Source organism: Myodes glareolus, chromosome 1, assembly GCF_982192425.1.
Source record: "Myodes glareolus chromosome 1, mMyoGla1.1, whole genome shotgun sequence".
Lineage (NCBI taxonomy): Eukaryota > Metazoa > Chordata > Mammalia > Rodentia > Cricetidae > Myodes > Myodes glareolus.
In genome coordinates this window covers 71,502,640-71,518,414 of record NC_142026.1, presented here as the reverse complement: position 1 = coordinate 71,518,414, position 15,775 = coordinate 71,502,640, and the positions used below count along the sequence as shown (strand labels likewise).

Here is a 15,775-nt window from a genome sequence, read left to right as displayed (position 1 = left end):
TTTTTCAAGACAGAGTTTCTCTGTGTAGCCTTGCCTGTCCTGGAACTCACTCTGTAGACCAAGTGTGCCTCGAACTCGGAGATTCTCCTGCCTTTGCCACTACTGCCCACCCTGTGAAAATGCTGTTTTTAGAGGAATTTACCCTACTTGTGGAGGAGACTCCAGGCGGCCTTCAGGCTTCACCCACTTCTTGGAGCTGCATGGTGGGGTCCCAGAACTGAGCAGCTTCTCCGCTCTCCCCATTTCCCTAGAGCATGGGACCGCAGGAGCTATGTTTGTTTATAGGTAGAAAACAAAACAAAGCAAAACAAAACAAGAAACCAAGAACCAAGTTTTCCTCCCTCACAGGGAAAGAGAGAAGAGTAGAGACCCTTTCCTGATGCCCTGCAGGTATCTGGAGGATGAATCCCCAGAGGAACTGGGGCCAGGGGATTCCAGCAGTAAGGATGAATATGTCTTAAAATACTGGGTCACAGCCGATCCAGCATCTCTGTATACAGCCTCACCAGTGCCATTTGGACTGGATGATATTTCCATGTCCCTTATGGGGTGGGCCTCTTCTGAGGATGCTCTGGCGGGATGGGAGAAGGTCAGGCATCGCTAACACCCTTTTCCTCTCGAACCTTCACTTCCGCTGATACCCAACACCTCCACCTGGACTTCCTTCTCCTTGATGCTCCTGTTTCAACAGTATTGAAAAGTAAGTTCAGTTTTCTTCTTTTCATTTACTTTTCCCTTCTTGTTCCTGCCAGGAGGTCCCCCATTGGTGTAGGGACTGTCGCGGGGGTCCCCCATTGGTGCAGGGACTGTCGCGGGGTGGGGGTGCGGGCTAGAGTGGGACTGCACTTCTTCCAATCTTCAAAAAGGCAGGCATAGGAATAACAGGATGACTCATAGGGAAGAGCGGCTTGCGACTAAGCCTGACCTGATCCCTAGCACCCACATGGTGGAAGGAGAGAACTGACTCCTGCTGTTGTTCTCTGACCTCCACATGCGTGCTGTGGTACCGTACACGTGTACACACACACACACACACACACACACACACAATTAATAAAAATAAAAACAAATGTTTTTTAAAATTGGGGGCTGGAGAGGAGGCTCAGTGGTTAAGAGCACTTGCTGCTCTTCCAGAAGATCTGAGTTCAGATCCCACCCACATCTGGTGATTCTTATCTGCTTGTAACTCCAGCTCCAGGGGGATCTGATGCCCTCTTCTGCTTTTAATGGACACCTGCATACACATACACACACAAATAATAATAATAATAATAATAATAAAATATTAAAGCAGGATTTTGGGGAAATGACTCAGTGGTTAAGAGAGCTTGCTGTTCTTGCAGAGAACACAAGTTTGGCGACTCATATTTACCTGTAACATCAGATCCCTGGGGTCCAATGTCCTTTTCTGGCTTCTGTAGGCACTTGTATTTATGTGGTAAACACACACACAGATACACACACACACACACATAAATAAATAAAAATAAAAACAAATGTTTTTTTTTTAAATTGGGGGCTGGAAAGGAGGCTCAGTGGTTAAGAGCACTGGCTGCTCTTCCAGAGGATTTGGGTTCAGTTCTCAGCAGTCACATGACACCTCACAACTGACTGTAACTCCAGTTCTGAGGGACCCAATACCTTCCTCTGACCTCTAAGGGCACCAGGTATATGTGTGGTACATAGACACATGCAGGCAAACACCCACACATACAAAATAAAATGAATAAAAGTGTAAATAATCAATGTAATTATTAAGCGCTGCACTAACTACCCCTTCTGTCCTCCATCACCACCTCTGCTGACCTCCGGATCTCTTGGGCAGTCCCTTCAGTTCAGCTCTGCTCTGAGACCCACTGTCCAGGGCTCTGAACTCCTTTGGTCCCTACCTCCCACTGTCTAACGTTGTGATTTATTTCTCCCTCTTGTGGTCTCCTCTCTCATGGACCCTGGGCTCATCACTACTTCCTGCCTCCTGAATGGATCACAGAGATCCTTGGTAAGTACCTTCTTCTGTGTGGGCCCTGGACCTATGCACCAAGCTTCTGCTTTATCACCTTGTGTGCCAGAGTGTGGGGGAGGTGGGAATCTGAAATGTGGTATTGGCGGGTGCAGACCTCCTTGGAAATTCAGCACCTGCCATGCAATTGCCAGAACCCACGCTGGGAGTGATGGTGCTAGGAAGACACAGACAGGTGGATCTCTGGGGCTCGCTGGCCCGCCAACAGCCTACATGGTGAGTTCAAGGCCAGCGAGAGACTCTGTTTCTAAAAATAAGATGGACAGCCCCTGGGAAAAATCATAACTGGGCTTGGCCTCTGGCCTCCCTGAATGCAAGCATGTATGCCTGTGCACATGCTATACACACACATGCACACACACACACACACACACACACAGAGAGAGAGAGAGAGAGAGAGAGAGAGAGAGAGAGAGAGGCCGAGAGAGAGGGAAAGCGAGATGGGGAGAGTAGCAGCAGGATGCTTTAGCAGGGAAAGCTCTTGCTGAAAAGCGTGATGACCTAAGTTTGAGTCCCAGGTCCCCTGCAAGCTGCCCTTTGATCATCATGTGCTTGTTAGAATACGCTTGTGCTCACGGTCACATGTGTAAACATATATACATAAAGAATAATAGTGATGATGGGGGGGGAGCGTGCTGGGCAGAGTGGCACACACCTTTAATTCTAGAGGCAAAGGAAGGACAGATCTCTGTGAGCTTGAAGCCACCCTGGGCTACATAGCAAGTTCCAGGTCAGCCAGGACTACACAGTGTGATGTTGTCTCAATAGAAATGTTAACGAATATATTATAGACTTAACAAGCCTTCCCAGTGAGAAATTACTATGCACTTAGAGATTCATAAAGAAAAAGTCTTTAATGAGCCTGAGTGGTCCAGACTAATGCATAGACGGGAACCAGCTCCGCACAGAAAACCCTGTCGGCTTATAAAGCATCACAGCCCCGAGTTGCATTTTGAACAATGAAAGCATGTCTCACAGAGACAGAAAAGCCAGGCTTTGGCTGTTTAGACAGGTGTGTGGGAGGGAGTTCCAGTGTGACGTAGTTACCCTGAGACACACTAGGGTTCCTTTACTAGGTAGCTGTCAACCAGGGTCACCCTGTCTGCCTGACAGAATCACACTTCTGGACAGGAAAACCAGAGAGCTCCTTTAGCTGAGTGCTGCTTTGTGTGAGTTAAGATTTCCTAAGCAAGTTCAGTAGACATTTGTATTATCAATGTACCATTCCCAGTTTCTATCTCAGAAGGAAGGAAGGAAAGAAGAAAGCAATCAAGGAGGCAGGCAGGCAGGCAAGCAAGTGGGCCAGAATTCTGCAGGGCTTTTTAGGAGGTGGGTGGGGGTGAGCCTGTGGGCCCTATTGCCCTGAGTTCTGCCTGGCTACATTTGTGATTCTATTTGCATGTCTCTTTGTCTTAGGTCTGCTGAGCCTCCAAGTGCTGAGTGGTGAGTTGGTGACTTGATCATTTTGCTTTTAGGGTTGGAAGAGCCTTTAGATGTCATGAAACAAATGCAGCTAGTATTCTGGGGAGAGGCAGACAGGGTGCTCAGAGTCTGAACACTGTTGTTCTCTGAGGAGAGGTGTGCAGGGGACATAATAACCCAGTGTGTCAGAGAGTGCTGGGAGAAGTTACATCTGAGCAAAGGGGGGACCCACAGACATGTGCACACCCTATGCACTTGTGTGCATGCATGTGTATCTGCACTGCACACCGGGGAATGGCGTATGTGTAGCCAGGTAGCCCGAGTCAAGGACCACCAAGGAGGCCAAGGGCAGCCTCTTCCACCCAGCAGGCCCAGAAGCAGCATTTAAAGCTGGTTTCCCATCCGTTCCCTAACTTTCCTTTTTTCTTCCCTTTCCCCTGATCTCCTTCCTCCCTTCCTCTACCGTCCCCGTCTTTTTCCTCTTTAGAAGAAACAAATAACTGCAAAGAAGAAGGTGGGTAGGGTCACGTGCCTGCTCCCTCTGGGCTGTTAGCACCTTCCCTCTGACTGAGACCCGAGAAGAGGTCAGAATTCAGATGCCTCTCAGTCTTCAGGAAGCCTCCATAACCCTCAGCCACCTTTTCCCTCCTCCTCTGCTCCTCTGTGCCAAGCACAGCAAGGTAAGAGGAGGTATTCTGCTTCTGCGGACCTCCAGTCCCCCTGCTCTGCTCCCTTGGAAATAACCGGGTAAGTTGAATGACAGGCGTGCGTGCTGGAGACAAAGAGATGGTGGATGGTGTAGATCACATAAGCAGACATCCCCCTCCGAGTGATGGTGGATGGGAGACCACATAAACAGACATCCCCCTCCGAGTGATGGTGGATGGGAGATCACATAAGCAGACATCCCCCTCCGAGTGATGGTGGATGGGAGACCACATAAACAGACATCCCCCTCCGAGTGATGGTGGATGGGAGGCCACGTAAGCAACATCCTCCTCCGAGTGATGGAGACAGTGGAGAGGGTTAAAGGAGCTTGGATTAAGCTGTGGGGTAGGACTTAGTAGGTACAAAGGCCTGGGTCTGATCCCCAGGACCACACACAATGGGTGTGGTGGCTAAACCTGCAAGCCCAGGGCTCAGGAAGAAGAGGCAAGAAGCTCAGAAGTGTAAGGCTAGCATGGGCAGCTTATGAAGGTCCAAGGCCAGTCTGGATTTCGTGAGACTTCTTCTCAAAGCACAGAAAGAGGAACAACACCAAAACAGGAGGTGGGACCACTGCACATCCCGACCAGACGCCAGCCTCGGTGGCAGAGTCGGGGGCTCGCAGGTTACAAGCTGGATCAGACCAAGTAGCCAATTCAAGGCCAGTTTAGGATAGTGAGTGTCTATATGAAAAGCAAAACAAAACAAAATGGACGACAACAACAGCAAAAACAACACAAAACCCCGGGCCCGGAGCCTTAAGACAGTAATTCTCAGCCTTCCTCATGCTAGGACTCTTTAATAAAATTCCTCACGTGTGGTGACCCCAACCACAAAACTGTTTCCGCTGTTGCTTCATAGCTGTGATTTTGCTACTGTTATGAATCATAATGTAAATATCTGTTTTCTGATGGTCTTAGGCGACCCCTGTGAAAGGGCTGTTTGATCCACAAAGGGGATGTGAATCACAGGTTGAGAGCCACTGACTTAGGAGGTAGAGAAAGAAAAAGTTCAAGGCTAACCTAGGCTACATAGCCAGCTGGAGGCCAGCCTGAGATCCATAAGACTCTGTCTCAAAAAAAAATCTAGAAAAGTATAATTTCTAGCAAGTATTGGAATTCTAGAACTAAGAATATGCAGCCACCATTAAGAGTTGAGATTCTGGGTTGACAAGATGGCTGAGAGGGTGAACGGGCTGGCCTTCTAGCCCGAGGCCCTGAGTTTGATCCCCGTAGAAGATGAGAACCATCTCATCTTCTGTCGATTGAAAGACCATCAAGCGACATGTTTTAGGAGATTGTGAGAACCCCACAGAGACCCGAAATAAAGAAAATCAGGGCCCACGAGGTGACTCCATGGTTAAAAGAGCTTCCGGAACAGTCTGATGAACTGCATTCAATCAGAACCCACGTAAAAGCGAGGAGAGAGTTGGGTGTGGTGGTGCACACCTTTAATTCCAGCACTCGGGAGACAGAGGCAGGCAAATATCTGTGAGTTCGAGGCCAGCTTGGTCTACAGAGCGAGTTCTAGGACAGCCAAAGATACACAGAGAAACTCTGTCTCGAAAGTCACCCCCCACAAAGGGTGAGGGGAGAAAACAGACTCCACAAAGCTGTCCTCTGGCCTCCCCATGTGGACACGCCGGTAGCGTGCACACACCCGCGCAGTCGTCACGCACACACCCGCGCAGTCGTCATGCACACACCCGCGCAGTCGTCACGCACACACCCGCGCAGTCGTCACGCACACACCCGCGCAGTCGTCACGCACACACCCGCGCAGTCGTCATGCACACCCACATGATAATAAAATTGTCTTAGTTCCTATCCTGTTGCTGCCTTGTGACACCGTGACCAAGGCAACTTATTAAAAAAAAAGCATTTAATTGGTTGGTTTTCTTATAGTTACAGAGTTTCAGAGTGTGAGCTCATGACCATATGGTGGGGGGAACAGTGGCAGGCGGGCTGGCACGACATTGGAACAATAGCTGAAAAGTTCCATGCGCTCCACAGGTACAGGACAGAGAGAGAGGCAGGGAGAGAGGGGGAGAGGGAGGGGGAGAGAGAGAGAGAGAAAGCGAGCTGGCACACTAACAGGGAATGGTGTGGGTCTTTTAAACCCGCAAAGCCCACCCACAAAGAGGCCATGGCCTCTAACCCTTCCCAGTTCCAGGAACTGCAGAACCAAGAATCCAAACCCAGGAGCCTAGGGGGCCTTTCTCACTCACGCCACCACATATGTCTGAAAAAAATAAAGACGATTGAAGTGGGGCAGGCAAGCTGTCTTCGCAGGTAAAGTGCCTACTGCCAAACCTGATGACCGTAGGTTGATCACCAAGACCCATGTGCTAGGACTCTGGAAGGAATCCTCTAGCCTCCACACTTGCCCACGTGGAGTTTAGCCGAGGCAAAGTGGTGAGCTCCGGGTTCAGTGAGAGACCCTGTCTCACAGAAAAAGAAAGAGAAAAAAAAAAGGTAGGAAAAAATATAAGGTGGAGCAGGGTTGATGAAGACCCTGACATCAGCCTCTCGGCTTCACAAGCATGTGTGTGTGCTTGCATATGTCTAAAACACATACATACACACAGAGAACATACGCAGGGAAAAGTGAGTCAGTAAGATCACATGCCTGGGATCTGAGTATTTGTGAGGTGGAGGCAGGAGGATCGAGAGGACATTCTTAGCTACATATTGAGTTTGAAGCCAGCCTGAGTCCATGATATCCTGTTTCAAAAAACAAAGAAAATTAAACAAACAGTCAAAACGACAAAAAAGAGGGACTTTGGTGAGGTTCCCACTGAGCGGACGGGGTTCCCTGAGTGGCTTTTTCCAGTGCACTGGTTGGGTGCTGTTACATAGACGGGGTACGTCGGTGATGCGTAGGTGTGAGGAGAGCTGAAAGAGCAGAGAGCTTGTCTGGGAGCGGAGTGCCACGATGGGAGGAAATGACCACAACATCCAGTGTAACAGAAAAATTCAACCCAGGAGATACACAGAGGAGAGACACCAGTTTGGAGTGCCCGAGTTACCAGTCCTTCTCGCCCTCTTTCTTTAGTGAAGCCTCCCCCGGCCACCACCACAGCCCGGGTCCGTGTGAAGAACGGCAGATGGAACTTTTTGAAGTGCGCCTACATGGTGATGACCTTCTTCTTCGTGTCCTACAATAAAGGGGACTGGGTAAGGAGGCCGCTCTGGATGGATGCCTTTCAGTCTATGGAGGGAAGGAGGGTGAAAGGAAGGAAGGCAGGGGGAGGGGGAAGAAAGGATGAACCGGAGAAGGCACTGTGGGAGAAGGGAGTCTCCGCAGTGTAGCGAACTTCCTTGTCAGGCTGTCTTTGTGGGACCGCCAGCTCCCCAATGACAACAGGAGACTTTATATTAGTTATGAAAGCTTGGCCTTAGCTTAGGCTTGTTCCCAACTAGCTCTTATAACTTAAACGAACCTGTCTCTTTTAATCTACATTTTGCCACGTGGCTTGGTTACTTCTGTTCTGTACCACACGTCTGACTTCTTCAAGGCTTCTGGTAAAATCCGCACACCTAGATTTCTTCTCCTCCTCCTCTAAAACTAATATGCCTTCCCCAACAGAACCACTCTGCCCGCCTAGACATTAATAAGGAAAATTAATCTGAATAATTGCAATTCTCGGCAATTGTACAATTGCAAATGTACCGGCTCTACCTAACACTCAGAGAGTTGCCAGCCATGAATACAAGATTTTACTAACTTATATACACCTTAGGCATCTGCATTGTACCAGCCCAGGTTACAATTTGAACCATTTAAAAAGATAAGAGACTGCAAGTCTAACCACTTGGGCAGATGAGAGATTTACACAGCCAGGTATTGCCAGAATCATCTAAGAATATTAGTATTGATTTCTAATAGTCGTCACCCAGGATCATCTTGCCCATCTGGCAGAATTATGTTTTTACTGATAAGAGCACAAGGAACTTAAGGGCAGGCCAAGACTTAATGATGGTAGGTTTTAACCCTGTGCTGCTGTGAAGTCACAGTCTTTGCCTTTTTGTAAGCCTGGGCTGTCTCCTTTTGTTATGGAAATGAACCTAGTTGGAGGTCAATCGGGTGTATAAACATTAGCAGAACTCTCTCAAGGACCCCAAACTTTAATCGAGGTACCGATTTTTCATTCTGTCCCAACCTGGTGACCACACCACTCATCCCCCAGCCACACTGGAGGAGGTGCGCCGGCAGCTGAATCCCACTTTGTGTGACCCGATGTGCCCTAAGCAGGTCCAGCGTCAGGTTTACTCTTCTGTTTGCACACATCATTGCTACATTCAGTCTCAGACTGAGCTCCGATGGTCGGGCGTGGCCACGAGCTGCTTCTCTCATTGAGCCACCCGTCCCTGTGAAATGTGAAGTGCCAGCTGTGCTCTCTGCGCTCTCTCTCTCTCTCTCTCTCTCTCTCTCTCTCTCTCTCTCTCTCTCACACACACACACACACACACACACACATATTCGGGAATTTTTTTTTAATTCGTATTCTCTCATATATTATGTCCCGACTGCAGTTTCCCCTCCCTCCACTCCTCGTGTACCCCCCCCCCCCCAGATCCACTCCTCCTCCATTTCCCTTCAGAAAAGAGCAGACCTTCCAGGAATATCAATTGAAAATAGCATATCATGTTACAGTAAGACTATGAACATACCCTCATGTCAACGCTGGACAAGGCAACCCAATAGGAGGAAAAGGGTTCTGAGCGCAGAGAAAGAGTTAGAAGCAGCCCTCACTCCCATTGTTAGGAGTCCCACAAGAACACCAAGTTACACAACCAAATGTGTGGCAAAGGACCTAGCGCAGACCTATGCAGGGTCAATGATTCGGTTTCTGAGCCCCTGTGAGCCCTGCTTAGTCAGTTCTGTGAGCTGTGTTCTAATTGTGTCCTTGACCCTCTGGCTTCTACAATCCTTCCTCCCCCTCTTCTTTGGGGTTCCCCAAGCTCCACCAAATGTTTGGCTATGGGTTCCACATCTATTTCCATCAGTTGCCTCTCTGATGACAACTGGGCTAGGCACCAATCTCCGAGCATCGCAGAATATCATCAGAAATCATTTCATTGATTTTTTTTTTTTTTTTGCCAGTTGTGTTTGGTTCTATCCTAGGTCTCTGCGCTATCCAGCCTCCAGTTCCTTGCCCTCCATGTAGTGTGGAGCATAGGCTTCCTGTCCTGGTGCGGGCCCTAAGTTAGACCAGTTATTGGTTGGCTGCTCCCACAAGCACTGGGCTGCCGTTGCCCCAGCACATCTCGCAGGCGGGATAGCCTGGGTTGACTGATGGTTTTGTGACTGGGTTGTTGTTGCAGACTCAGGAGATTCTTAAGGACCAAGTATTTGGCTGTTTTCAGGAGATGCTGCTGGATAAGTCACCTCATGTATCTCCGCTGACTCCTGTTTGTGCTTTTGGAACAGGGTCTCTGATGTAGGCCAGGATGACCTTGCACTCATGATCTTCCTGAGTGCTGATGCTATGGGCTAAGCGGCCACATCTAGCTTAGGGGGTGAGAAGTATTTGATCTCTGGTTATTGGGTGCCTCCGCTGAAGTAATAAGTCACATCAAACTGAATTAGTTAACCCAGAACACTCCCAGGTGGCTCTAGGGAAGGCAGGAGATAGAGCGCTTGGTGGATCTATGGGCCAGGTCTTAAGTAGCCTGTAGGAGTCTTGAGCATCTCAAGAGGAGGAGCCACTGATGGTGGGCTTTCTCAGGGGCAGGGTCTGGAATGGGAGGAGGGAGTGCTTGGGATCAACCTAGGGCTTCCTGTGCTAGGCAAGCACCCTGGCAGGTAAGTCACATCCCGGGTCAGGGGAGTTGTGCAATGAAGCCTCTAGGCACTGAGCAGATTTAGAGCAGGACACGGGGAAGCAGAGAGACTGCCCATGGTCAGGACAGGGGCCTGTGGTAGTGAACACAAAGAAAATCCTCTAGATCAGCTAGAGCACTGTCTCCAGTCTTCTGATGCTGCGCCCCTTTAATACAGCTCCTCATGTTGGGGCGACCCCAACAATAAACTATTTTTGTTACTACTTCATAACTAATTTTGCTACTGTTATGAATCGTAATGTAAATATCAGTGTTTTCTGGTGGTCTCAGGAGACCCCCAGGAAAGGGTCTGGGATCGTGTCCCACAGGTTGAGAACCACTAGGCTACACTTTTATCAGGAATGCAGTTCATGGATTGGGCTTGAGGACTGAGGGAAATGGGGAGACCCAGGAGATGATAGGGGAGCCCTGGTTCTCACAGAGGTGACTTGGTCTTCCAGAAGATTCTGCATAGTATCTGGAGATGGTTTTTCATTTTATGGCCCTCACTGAAGCACAGAATTTAGTGAGAGGCCAGGGACAGCTCTCAACCTTTCAACACTTCTTGCCCTGAAAGTGACAGGGTCAAAAGGTCATCAGTGTCTGTGCGGAAACACTGGGTGGGGAGGTGGCAGGGCCGATGAAAAGTAAACAGGCTGGAAGATGGGGGCCGAGCTCAGGAGCACAGAGAGGCTGACCAGTCACCAGTACCACAGGAGGGAGGGAAGGAAGTTGGTTGGCTGACTTTTGTTTAGTCCTTAATTTTGTCTTTCTCTGTTCCATGTTCTGTCACTTCTCCTTGTCGTCCCCAGTGTTACTGTCACTACTGCAACCCGGAGCTGAATTTGAGGTATGGCAGGGCAGGGAGGGCATCTCACATCTTGTCCACGGGTCCTGGAACTCACTCTGTCAGGCTGACCTCCAACTCACAGAAATCCGCCTGCCTCTGCCTGGGATTAAAGTTGTGTGCCACCACCTCCTGCTATTGAAAGAGATGGGTACCAGCTCAGGATCTCCAAGGCCAAGTTCTCAGCACAAAGGAGACTTATTTCCCCAGAGAGACAAAGGGCAGGAGATAAAGGGATAAGAGACAAACACAGGAGATAAAGGAAGAGGGAGAAGGGGAAGGAAACAAGGGAACAGGGCAGCTATTTGTTCCAAAGAGGGACAAAGGACTGTCTCTGGATAATAAGACAGATGTGGCACAAGGGAAAATGGCGGTTTATAAAAGTAAAAGATGAAGCCCCGTGAGTCTTAGTTAGGGTTTCCATTGCTGTGAAGAGACACCAAGACCATGGCAACTCTTACAAAGGAAAAACACTTAATTGGGGTGACTTACATTTTCAGAGTCTTAGTTTGTTTTCCTCATGATGCAACATGGTGGCGTGCAGGCAGCCGTGGTGCTAGAAAAATAACCAAGTGTCTTACATCTTGACTGCAGGCAACAGGAAGTAGTCTGAGGCACTGAGAGTGGTTTGAGCAGATATGAGACCTCAAACTCCACCTCCATGGTGACACTTCCTCCAGTAAGACCACACCTACTCCAACCAGGCCACACCCACCCCAACAAGGCCACACCTCCTAATAATGCCGCTCCTTTTGGGGGCTGTTTTCTTTCAAACCACCACACAGTGTTAGGACGAGGTGTTTAACTTTAATTGGTCATATTAATTAGGTGAGCCAAAGGGGGCTTTTGATTGACGGACTTAATACTTTGACAGCTTGACCTTGGCAGTGAGCCCCAGGAGGAGGAAGTGGCTAAATAAGGGGGCAGACGTTGGTGGCTCACTTCAGGGATGTAATCTAATGGTGTTTAGCAAGGTAGAGGGAAGGGGGGGAAGGGGGCAGAGGGCAAGACTGCCAGAACCACATGCTCCAGCGGGCTAGTGTCCCTTCAGTTATTATTGCGTGTATACCCGTGTCACGGCACACATGCGGAGGTCAGAGTTATTATTGCGTGTACACCTGTGCCATGGTACACATGCGGAGGTCAGGGTTATTATTGCATGTATACCCGTGCCAATACACACATGTGGAGGTCCCCTTCCACCTCTTGAGTCCCTAGGATAGGACTTAGTTTTCAGTCTCGGCGGCCAAGTGGCTTTACCTGCTGAGACATTTCCCTAGGTCAAGGAGGTTTTATGTATGTGTGTGTGTGTATGTATGTATGTATATATATATATATATATGTGTGTGTGTGTGTGTGTGTGTGTGTGTATGTATATATATGTATGTATGTAGGTATGTATGTGTTTATGGGTTTTTTTTTAATTTTATGGACAGGGTTTCTCTGTGTAACTTTGGAGCCTGTCCTGGAACTTACTCTGTAGACCAGGCTGGCCTCAAACTCACAGAGATCCTCCCGCCTCTGCCTCCCAAGTGCTGGGATTAAAGGCATGCGCCACCACTGCCCAGCTAAGGAGGTTGCTTTTAAATAGCTCTTGTCCAAGGTAGGGTTTGTAAGCCGCAGTCAGAGTCACAGAATTGCATGGAAGGTTCCAAGTTCATTTTCCTCTAGTGTGGGAGGAATGGCATGTGCGTGTTCCCCTCTGCTGCACAATAATACAACTCAGTGTCATTCGAAGTGGGGTTTTTGTTTTGCTGCTGAAGAAGAGAGCTAGGTAAATAGTTCAGAGGTTAAGAACATGCACGACTCCTGCCGAGGATCAAAATTAAATTCCCAGCACACACATTGAGGAACTCAGACTCCCTGTAATTCCAGCCACTGGGCTCAGATGTCCATTTCTGGCCTGCAAGGGCACTGCATTCTCCTGGACGTACCCACGCACCCACAGACACACACACGAATAATTTAGAATAAGAAAGAGGCCAGAGAGAGGCTTCAGCAGTGAAGACTTCTTGCTGCTCTAGCAGAGGACTCAGGTCTGGCTCCCAGCACCCCATGGTGACTCACATCAGTTACAGGAGATCTGACACCCTCTTCCGGCCTCTGTGCACACTGCATGCCCCTGGTGCACTTACACACGGGCAAAGACACACATAAAATAAAAGTAAATCTTTAAAAAATTTTTTTTTAAAAATTACAGGCTGTGATGGCACGTGCTTTTAATCCTAGTACTCGGGAGGCAGATGGGGGTGGGTCTCTGAGTTTGAGGCCAGCCTGGTCTATAAAGAAAGCTAGTTTCAGGACAGCCAAGGTTATACAGAGAAACTCTGTCTTGAAAAAACAAAACAAAACAAAAACAAAAACAAAAAAAGAAACCTCCCTCCTAAGTAGAACCACTCCTGCTAAACGTTCAGTAGTAGCCAGTTCCCCACGAGGTCTGGGGGAAGTGACTTCAGCAGGTGGAATAGGTTGGGGGCGGAGAAACAAGGTGGGCGGACCATAGCCCTAAGAAGCATGGCCCAGGGTGGAGGCGAGAGGTGCAGGCTCAGGAGTGGCACATAGAGTCCTAGGGGGCGGTAAGAGTGCTACGAGGCCAGGAACCTGACAACATATGAAGATGTAAATATGCGTCCAATTGTGTTTCCTCCCCTCTCCCCTCTTCCTCAGAGACGACCCCTGCTGCTCTTTCTAGTGAACCTGCTCCATCTCACTCCTCCTTCACTAGCCCTCCAGCTCCCAGGCATTTCACCTCCCAAGGAAGCTCTTCGCGCTCCACCTGCCAACTCGGAGGGCAATGAGCGAGTTCAGAGAAAGTCCCTCAGAGTGCCGTGAGACGAGGGCCGTGGGAGCGGAATGAGCCTCTGCAGGGCTTTTGCCCACACCTTATCTTCGGGACCATTTTCAGCCTTTCTTTCCTGTTCCTCTAATGAAATGTGCAATTGTGTAATGGCTAAGGGTTTCTTTCTTCTGCTCACAAAACACAGCAAATAAACACAGGGTAGAGGGGCGCTAAGATTCATTTATAATTTTTAAATAAAAAATTCGTTACCTCCTGAGTCAGTGTGTGTGCATGCATTGCGGGCATCAGTTTATAACAGCTAACATCTTTATCCACCGAGCAGTCTTGCTGGCTCTCAGATAGAGCAGAAAGGCCTATCTTTGTATTCTCTTGCTTTCAGGTGTTGGGCAAAGCCCAGTGCCTTCGGAACCCTGATTTCCCCGGTATATGATTGTTCTGATGGGACACCCAAGTTTTCCGGTAACACCTATTTCCTATCTCCCCACCTTTTTCTTTTTAAATTTTATGTGCATTAGTGTTTTGCCTGCATGCATGTCTGTGTGAGGGTGTTGGCTCCCCTGGAACTGGAGTTACACACAGTTGTCAGCTGCCATGTGGGGGCTGGGAATTGAACCTGGTCCTCTGCAGGAGCAGCCAGTGCTCTTAACCACGGGACCATCTCTCCAGTTCCCTCTTATTGTTTTTGTTTTGTTTTTTGAGACAGGACTTTTCTGTGTAGCCTTGTCTGTCCTTGGAACTCACTCTGTAGACCAGGCTAACCTCAAACTCAAAGGTTCACCTGCCTCTGCCTTCCAAGTTCTGGAATTAAAGGTATGCACCAACACTGCCTGGCTTATTTCCCGTCTTTTAATTCTGTAATTGGCAGGGAAAATAAACCCATTCCTGCACAGTCTCCTAGACAGTATCAAGACAGATGCAGGAGAATCAGGAGTCTAGGGCCATTCTTGACTACAGAGTGAGTTCCAGGCCAACCTGGAATACATGGGAATTTGTCTAAAACAAAAACAAGCAGACAGAGAGACGGTTCAACAGTTAAGACAACTGGCTGCTCTCACAAAAGACCTGGGTTCAGTTCCCAACACCCACATGGAAGTTCACAACTATCACTAACTCTAATTACAGAAGATCTGTCGCCCTCTTCTGGCCTCTGCTGGTAGACATGTGGTGTACTTAACATTCGTGAAGTCAAAACATTTATGCATATAACATAAAAATAAAATCTTGGGGAAAAAAGCAGCCCGGTGGTGGCACATGACTTTAATCACAGCAGTCGGGATGCAGAGGCAGGAGAAACTCTGTGAGTTCGAGGTCAGCCTGGTCTACAGAGCGAGTTCTACAGGGCTACACAGAAAACAAAACTCAAACCAAAAACCAGAAAGTAAGGTTCAAGGCTGTAGGCTGTATACTGTTTCTAGTCCCTACTGTATCCTTGGCAACCACACTAACTGAACTCTTAATAAGTGTGCAGCGCTTGTTAAGTTACAAGTTAGACCAGAACGAGTGCTCCGTGGAGCCTTCAAGACCCAGTTTGCCTCAAGAGTATGGTTTCCTGTCAGATTTGGAGGAGGAAAAAAGTGAGTGCACCGTTTGGTGTGCTCTGCTCACTTACTATAAGCAGTCAGCCAGGCACAACGCGAAGGCTTGCGCGTACATTACTGTTGCACAAATAGTAACCTCACTCCCACCATCCAGTCTTTATGAAGGCCGTGAGAATCCTAGATGGAGTCAGCCTCTCTGGCCGGACTTGGCAGTCTGGGCGGAGGAAACGGTAGCCAAGGTCCAGGGCCTGCTGAGCTCACTTCTGCCGCGAGGCGGCACTGTCTCACGACTTCCGGCTCCAGTCCGCCACAGGCTGCAGTACTACAATTCCCACAAACGTGCGCGTCGACCCGTTTCCTCTCCTCTTTCTTTCCTAACAAATCACACCTCAAGGATATCTGGAAAGCGTTTTCAATTTCCCAAATCATTCCTTGATGCAGACGCTTCTGCTAACAAATTCCTTTTTACTGACGGTCACACCTCCCGCCTCTCTGCTTCTTTGAAACTACAATACCCAGAAGTCGCTGGGCCACGCCAAGCCTACAAGATGGGTTGCCTTGGAAACAGAAATGCCAGATCTGGGGCTGGGAATTGAGGGGAAAAGCCCGTGTGTCTAG

The 15,775-nt window shown here is 48.8% G+C and overlaps 1 protein-coding gene and 1 long non-coding RNA gene across 2 annotated transcripts in view; one reads left to right on the top strand and one right to left on the bottom strand.

Annotated features, from left to right (window-relative positions):
• The window catches only part of Eddm13 (epididymal protein 13), a 31,779-nt gene extending 17,904 nt beyond the window's left edge, over positions 1-13,875 (top strand). The window contains exons 8-13 of the mRNA XM_087909258.1: positions 1,991-1,999; positions 3,437-3,463; positions 3,930-3,956; positions 7,202-7,323; positions 10,785-10,822; positions 13,487-13,875. Coding sequence (XP_087765384.1) covers positions 1,991-1,999; positions 3,437-3,463; positions 3,930-3,956; positions 7,202-7,323; positions 10,785-10,822; positions 13,487-13,511 — 248 coding nt within the window. The 3' untranslated portion in view covers positions 13,512-13,875. The remainder of the gene's footprint in view (positions 1-1,990; positions 2,000-3,436; positions 3,464-3,929; positions 3,957-7,201; positions 7,324-10,784; positions 10,823-13,486) is intronic.
• On the bottom strand, positions 6,042-15,499 carry LOC125395486 (uncharacterized). The gene is made up of 3 exons (XR_007230588.3): positions 15,229-15,499; positions 11,312-11,375; positions 6,042-7,304 (listed from the first exon to the last, which is right to left on the bottom strand). It is a non-coding gene; the product is annotated as an uncharacterized LOC125395486 (long non-coding RNA).
• Positions 15,500-15,775: the final 276 nt, after the last annotated feature.